Consider the following 7,625-nt stretch of genomic DNA (forward strand, 5'->3'; position numbering starts at 1 on the left):
AATATTATTTCTTTGAATGATGAGAAGCTTCTTGTGTTGAGATGATTATTATTTCTTTGAATGACGAGAAGCTTCTTGTGTTGAGATGATTACGTGTATTATAAAGCCCCTCTACAATTAACAAAGCAAAATGAACTCCTCCACTTTGAAAAGAATTGAATCCAAATGTGACCATTTACAAGGTGCTTGGACAGACCAAGCCATCTCACTCTACAAATCTCTCTTCCATGTTAGTTGCAAATGGGAATACAACAACTCATTCCAGGTATCCGGAACGCCGGGAAGGCACCAATGGCTACAATCCTCCGCACTTGAAGAGTAGATCTTTCCAGACTTTCTTCCATAAACAGATGGATGGCCATCCGTTCGGTATTCTGAAAGACCAGTCACATTCAAGAATGTCACCGGAGTTCTCATCCGCCTTATGACATCCTCCACAATGCGATTCTTTTCTGGGTAAATGAAGCCTGAAGTTTCATTAAGTGGTTGAATAGCTTCTCTGCAATGGCCGCCAGAATTCCATTGACCTCCCCTATCCGGACAAATTAAGAACTATTCAGCAAATGATGAGAGGAGGATGCTGGGAACTGGCTTCTAGTTTAGAATGCAAGGCCAAACCTGAAATGGGAAGGTGCAGAACTTCGAAAGAAAACTCGGGTTTTGCTTGGATTTATATGTTTATCTACCCATGATGCCCAAGTTATTATAGACCTCCTAAAGGCAGTCAAAACATCAAGACGAGGATGAACTTGATCTCCTTCCTGGTAATAGTTGGTCCTGTTCAGACGCAAGCAGACTTTCCATAAGAAACACAAAACAGGAACTATAAAAGAAACCTTTGCTACATGGCAGATCTTTCTCTACATCCCACTTCTAGTCTAATCAATACTTGCATTAATGTAAATATTGGCATCATAAATATGTCAGTGGCAGTATCTATCATCATTTCTGAAGTTAAGCCACAAAAGCCAAGAGTCTATATAATCAATAATGCGTAGTTTCAAATGAAATCTACGTTTCCTTATGTGCTGCAGTGATGACAATGGTTAAGATTGCATGAAATCTACAAAGAAAGAGGAAAATTGAATGTGTAGAATCACAAAAGCCATTAGGTACTTCAGTTGTTCAGTTAAATACTATACTAGAACTTTAAAAGCTCCCGTGCTTCCAATCCAGTTCCCTTGCAAATGTTAAAGGCTAAAAAAAAAGAAGTTTCCATTATCCCATGCTTAGCTCTCAAACTTCTAAATTCATTCAAAACTAGCATAACGCTGCATAACTGGGGACCGCTTCGGCCTAATATTTAAGGGCATGCTAGTTCCTGCTGAAGTTTCTCTAAGCAGTTATTCCTTCCCCCTCCTACTGTAGGAGAGCAAATATTGAGTGCTATTCCCATGAATTCTATGTTTGCATGTGCATCCTCCCTAAAGATCACACACTTTATTGTTCCTAGAAAATTGTTAAGTATAGGAGCCTTACTAGCAAACAAGAAACACGCTTACCCAGCTTTTGTTTTGAAATGGTTCCACCAATGTGCAGAATTGAAGACCAGAATATCAGCTCTTTTCCACCTTGATGAGCCCCTGTCCATAGTATCTATCCTCAAAGTCTGCACCCTCTTTTTGCCAACCCTTGCCTTGCTCTCATGAACCAAGAAATGGGTTACATAGTACTCAACTGTACACTTATAATCCTGTAAAAAACAACCTCAATAATCAAATACAGCGTACACCCACAAGTAGAACCAACAAAAATTTGGGGTAATAAGGCGTTTTGGGGAACTACCACAAACTTGAAGCTGTAATCTCCTTTCTCCTTGGTGACCCTCCGGCCCCGAGCCTCGTACACCCTCCTAGGATCTTTAATGGCTCCCATCAACAAACATAACATGGACTCCCACTGATTCCTGTTAATTGAATCACCCACAAAAACTAGCCTCTTCCCTCTGATCAGTTCGAGCATTTTGGTTGCATTGAACCTAAACATTACCAGAACAGAAACATTACAATTTATCCTACAATCAGTAACCATTTCTTGTAAAAGCTTGCAATTTGACACAAATGGTAAATCCTAAGAAAGACAAATGTGGTAGTACCTCGGAATTTCACAATCTTGCGGCTGCCACCTCCACTTCATGTACCCTTTATTCAATCTCCCATTTCCTTCACAATTAAATCCTTCATCTATAAAGGGACACGAACCATTTGTATACAGAGGTAGCTTCCCATCCAATACCCACCTCCCTTTCGTGACATCACAAAAGCTACCGTTCTTTTGTTTAATCCCCTCACCATTTGAAACCTCGTCTTTCTCAGATGAAGTATAGGAAACATTCTGTTGCCCAGTGGTCACATTACCTTTCACAGCATCACCCATGGGCATTCCCTCTACTAACACCTTGGACTCATTTTCCATCTTATGAAGCCTCATAAAAATTGAATCTTCGGAAAACCCAGAAGTATTCCTACTTAATGTATCATCTCCATCATCTGCCAAATCCCTATTTACAACATGGTCTTCATCTTTTTCATCCCCCGAAACCTCATTTCTTGAAAAATTAGCAAAGCCGGATCTGTTTCTTGGTATCCGAAATTGGGTTCCAACCAGAACCGAATTACTAACTCCACTAGTTGAAAGATTATCTGTACTAAAAGCGGTAGAGGAATGAACAGTTAAGGGTTTGACAGCCAGACCAAGAGCCGGATTTCTGACCTGAAAATGCGTTTCTTGGTGAACCGCAGGGATGGCCTTGACGACCCAGATGGAGAAGACGACGAGAAAGATCACAGAAGAACAGATTGCCAAAGAAAACACCAAAAAAGTACTGGTTTTAACAGAGAAACTTCGCTGCCTCTCCATTTACAGTGACAATACACACTTGCAAGAAAGATGCTTCCCAGGTACTATCTCTAAGTCAAGAAAACACTGGTGGAGAGTTGGTGTACTCGTTAATCAACAAGAGATGAAAATAAAATGGATAAAATTGCAATAACCAACCAGGCGTTGCCGCTTTGACGTGGAAGAAGAGAGGCAGATAACGCGGAACAGGTGCTTTGAGTTTGAGAAATGCCCCCATCTTTTTCTCTTATTTGAGTTTCTTGCCGTGAATTTTATTTCTCCATTTTTATTTCGAATGATGCATCTGAGGAGGAAGGATGGGTGAGATCTTTCCGTTCCGATGCTTACTTATTTGGTTAGATTTAAATATTTTTAAAAATATTAAATTTTTTTTAAGAATTTTATATTTTTATATTTAATTTAAATATAATATTTTTAAAAATTCATATTCCTTTCTCAAAATTATTTTTATTTGATTTTTTATTTAAAAATAATAAATTTCTTTACTATATAAAATATTAGAACTCATATCTTTAAAAAATTAAAAAAATGTCATTTTTTATACATTATGTATATATATACATAATATATATATTTGTATGAATATCTACTCTAATATATATATAGAATATTTTATAAATATATTATAATATATATGTTTATATTTAATATATAATATATTTGTATGAGGTTATAAAATTATTAGGAGTGTTTTAATCTTTATTTTTTGTTAAAAATATTCCCAAATTCATGAGAAACTTGGATTTCTAACTCCTCATAAAAAAAAATTTATAAGAAAGTTACTTAAAAATCATTTTCAAGAATTCTATTTTTTAAAATTTTTATTATAAAAAAATTATACTAAATATAAAAATATAAATTCTTAACTTAACATTATTAACAATCTTAAAATTTTTTAGCTACCGGCTTACGACACATACTTGGAGATACTTGAGGAGTTGGAGTGGATTCGTTGCAAAGGGCGTCTTTGTAATTAAGCGTCATTATCGAGGACAATGGTGGACCATCCATGATGCGTTAGTGGGCAGGAGGGAAGTGTGGATCCTTAAAAGAATAAGGGAAAGATCAAGATTCTCTTCCTCAAGTGACCGACTCCTGTAACGGGGTATTGGCCTTGAGAATCTATCGGGTGTGGGGCTCCCCACGAAGAGTCTCCGTGGTCTCCGTGTCCAGTGGATGTGCACGTGCACTCTCACACGTATGATGATTCTCCCGAGTACAGTGCTCGGCCCGTGTCCTCACAGCTCAGCAGGTTATTATACCCTGATGGTCTCGTCAGTCGTCACCAAGTCGTCCAATCACATGCCCATTTCTTTTTCTTTTCTTTTTTTTCATTAAAAAACTAACCTTGAGAGAGAGTTTTTCTTTTTTTTCATTAAAAAACTAACCTTGAGAGAGAGTTTGTTTTATTCTGCAGCTTTATTTTTTTATTATTTTAAGTCTAATTTAACGTAATGATGATAGACTGTACGTACCGTACAAGACATTCATGTTTTGTTTGATATTAGGAGATTCAAATTCAATATCTTAGATTTATCAATACAATTACTTATAACTAAATCACCACCCTAGTGGTAAAATTCAGTAGCCAATAGAAACCAAATTTAAGAATCCAATTGAATTAGGAGGACCCTTTTAGGCAATAGATTGGAGCAAGAAAATGTCTGCTAAAAGTCTTCTACCAAATAATAAAATTGTGAAAAAAAAAAAAACCTTAAAAGTGGGTAATTGTATACTTTATATTGTCAATATTATTGTAAACAGATAGATGGCATTACCAATATCTCATAACATGGCCAATTTAAATTATCCAACAAATTGTAAAAAAAAAAAAAGAGAAAAAAGCCATTCAAATGGTGACCCAAGTTACTCACTTGTTCACCAATTAAAAAGAGTACCAAATTCATCTCGCGCCATTCTCCTAACTAGAAAAAACAGCCTCAACCAGAGCATGCTTCCTCTTAGGATATCCCAACCCAAACATATGGTTCAAATACACCTTCCCATCCTTCACTGTCGCCGCCGTCGTCAACCGGTGCGCTGGCCCCTTGAACTTGCCCACAACCGCCGCCGTTTTCCAGTCGTCAGAGCTCTCCACTAACCTTGACGGGTTCCCGGCAACCACAAGCTTAGTGGGCGATAAAAGCTCTAATCCGTCTCCAAATGGCAATGACTCTCCGACCATCTCAATTAACTTCACTTCATGATTTCCGTCTCCCGACTCCACCTTGAACAGATTGCCGGAGAAAGTGTGGATCACTATTAAGTACCCGTTTGGATGGTAAACAATCCCATTAAGCCCAACCAAGTTTTTGTACCACTCTTTTGCGGCGAAGAGTGGGCTTCTTATGGTGGCTAGGAACTCTCCGGCCGCCCCCACCTTCCAAATCTTACTCCCTTTGGCATCGGTCACATATGCATTGCCTTCTGCATCCACTGCTACATCATCTGCTAAGGATTTCTCATCTCCTGTTTAGATTCCCAAAAGAGCAATAATGAATATATCAACAAGAAACCAACGTCGCAAATAATCAATATTAGCATTGTTATCGTTGAAAATACCCAGCCATTATGTTTGGGCAGGGGGGGGGGGGGGGGGTGGAATTTAGAGAAGCTTAATTGTTTTGAGAAAAGTTTAACCCTCCTTTTAGTCACAAAGAAGCCAATCTTTAGAGCAATAAATATGTATATTTATATGGAGATTGAGAAGATTTTTCGTAAATAATATGAAAAGAGGCAGAGAGGGGGAAATGAAATAACGAACGATTAATGCTTCCTATTTTGGTTGGTTGAGACTTGATATGGAATGACGGATGGGAAAGCCAACAACCTTATTTAGACTATTTAATTCTGACCCCACTAATTAGGATCTTCTCACTTCCACCCGCTATTCGGCGCAAGTACATCAGTTTTACACCCCACACCCACACACACCAAAATTAGGCCACAACTAGTGTGGATGGAAAATAAAAATGAACGCCAAAATCAAAATGGAATTAAAAGCTAAATATTCATTTTTATGGATGAAGAAAATAAGACCTAGATTTTCGCCTCACAAAATCCCTAATCATTATTAGCTTTTAAATTAATTTTGTTTTTTTTTTTTTTTTTTTAGTAAACTACCCCAGGCCCCAGTAACGATGAACCTCAAGAGCAGGGTATCAAAACAATCGGCAGATGTACCTGGACCACTGAGCTGAGCGAGAAACAGACGGTTCCAGCTGGACAAATCATAGGCCGCCAGCGCACCGTATCGGCTGCCAAACAAGTCAGCGACCGCCACCAGCAGCCGATTCCTCGGCCGGTCAATCACAATGCCCAGCGACGCGTTTCCAGCCAAATCGGCGTCTCTGATCACCGGCACCTCCTCCACGACGGCGGCCGGAGATTGACCGTCGTCGGGGACCGGGATCTGGCCCACGCCTCCCTCCATGAAAGAGACGAGGAATCGGCGGTTGAGATCGTCCCACTTGCCGCACTCCCGCATCCAGCCGGTGCTGTGGTAGTGGTAAACGTGTGTGGTCGGCTTGGCAGTCTCCAGAGATATCAAGTAGGCGATTGGGACGGCCGATGCCAGGAAAATGAGGAAGAAGAACTTGGCGGAGCAGAAGAAGGACGCCATAATTGGAGAGCGATCGAGATGGAAGAGAGATATGGGAGGAAAAAGACGGGTGTGTACGGGTAGAAGAAGGGGAGGAGAGAGAGAGGTTGTAGTGGTAGATGAATACTGGAAGGAAAGGAAAGGAGTTTGATGAAAGCGGGTGGAGAATGGGTGAGAGTGGGGGGCCGGATTCCAAGAAGGCGGAGTAGCTCGCTTGGACTTGGACTTGGACTTGGACTTTTATGTGTGTTCTTGATTCCTTTTTATGGAGCCAACAGCCAAGAAGATATTAGCCGCCGTCGTCTTTGTTGGCTTTTATTTATGGAACCAACCGTTATAGTATTATTATTATTATAAAATCCCATGCACATGAGCATGTCTGTAAGTAATTTTAGCTTTGTATTTTTGTTTCTGGCAGCAATTATTTGAGAGTGTAATTTAATCTCTTGTATATTTTTGTGAATTTTACAATGAATCGGGCCATCACTTGAGGTGTATATATAAAGTATTTTTGAAGATTTATAATTAAAAGTTGCTAAAAATTAAATCTCTTTCACAAACTATCATTTCATTTGCTATTAAATTATAATAGGTAAGTTTAGTTAATGAGAGTATCCAACAAAATTTATTATATTTATATTTGTCCTAGTCGTGATATATTATATTATTTGTAAAACTTAATTAAGTTGACTTCATAAAAGTTTATCTAAGAGATAAGATAAATTGCTACAACAACCTTGAGCTTGAGGTTAACACTAAATTAATTCATTCTTTTTTTTTAAAGTTTATTATAGTTAAACTTTATGAATCTAAGCCGTCAAATGGAATATATAAAATGTCCTTCATGTCTCCGTGTGACTAAGTCTCTTGAGAATTTGATAGACTAATTTATTATGCATAACTCATAATTTTTGTACTTCAAAAATCATGCAAATAAAAATCTTTTCATTTTTACTTCACTTATATTTTCATTTATTAAAAGTTAAAATTATATTTACATAATTAATTATCATGTTTCTGCAGATATTTTGCTCAAAATATGTAAGAATATATTTTTTGTTTTTTAATATGAACAAAACGATTAGCTTCAAATGCAAAGTTTGCATTAGGAAGATAATAAAATATTTATTGTAATTGTAATATCATAATATTATTCTAATATGAC

At 37.7% G+C, this 7,625-nt stretch overlaps 2 protein-coding genes across 2 annotated transcripts; both read right to left on the minus strand.

The window, feature by feature from the left end:
- Nucleotides 1-9: 9 nt before the first annotated feature.
- Nucleotides 10-3,120, minus strand: LOC127799885 (protein trichome birefringence-like 6). Its single transcript, XM_052334125.1, has 5 exons — nucleotides 2,096-3,120; nucleotides 1,786-1,978; nucleotides 1,503-1,693; nucleotides 619-777; nucleotides 10-532 (listed from the first exon to the last, which is right to left on the minus strand). The coding sequence occupies exons 1-5, from the start codon at nucleotides 2,857-2,859 to the stop codon at nucleotides 211-213; spliced, it is 1,629 nt and encodes a 542-aa protein (XP_052190085.1). The 5' UTR covers nucleotides 2,860-3,120; the 3' UTR covers nucleotides 10-210.
- A 1,460-nt stretch (nucleotides 3,121-4,580) lies between these two features.
- Nucleotides 4,581-6,700, minus strand: LOC127793559 (uncharacterized). Its single transcript, XM_052324316.1, has 2 exons — nucleotides 6,043-6,700; nucleotides 4,581-5,328 (listed from the first exon to the last, which is right to left on the minus strand). Exons 1-2 carry the CDS (start codon nucleotides 6,479-6,481, stop codon nucleotides 4,781-4,783), a joined length of 987 nt encoding a protein of 328 aa, XP_052180276.1. The 5' UTR covers nucleotides 6,482-6,700; the 3' UTR covers nucleotides 4,581-4,780.
- Nucleotides 6,701-7,625: the final 925 nt, after the last annotated feature.

This window comes from Diospyros lotus, chromosome 1, assembly GCF_014633365.1.
Source record: "Diospyros lotus cultivar Yz01 chromosome 1, ASM1463336v1, whole genome shotgun sequence".
Lineage (NCBI taxonomy): Eukaryota > Viridiplantae > Streptophyta > Magnoliopsida > Ericales > Ebenaceae > Diospyros > Diospyros lotus.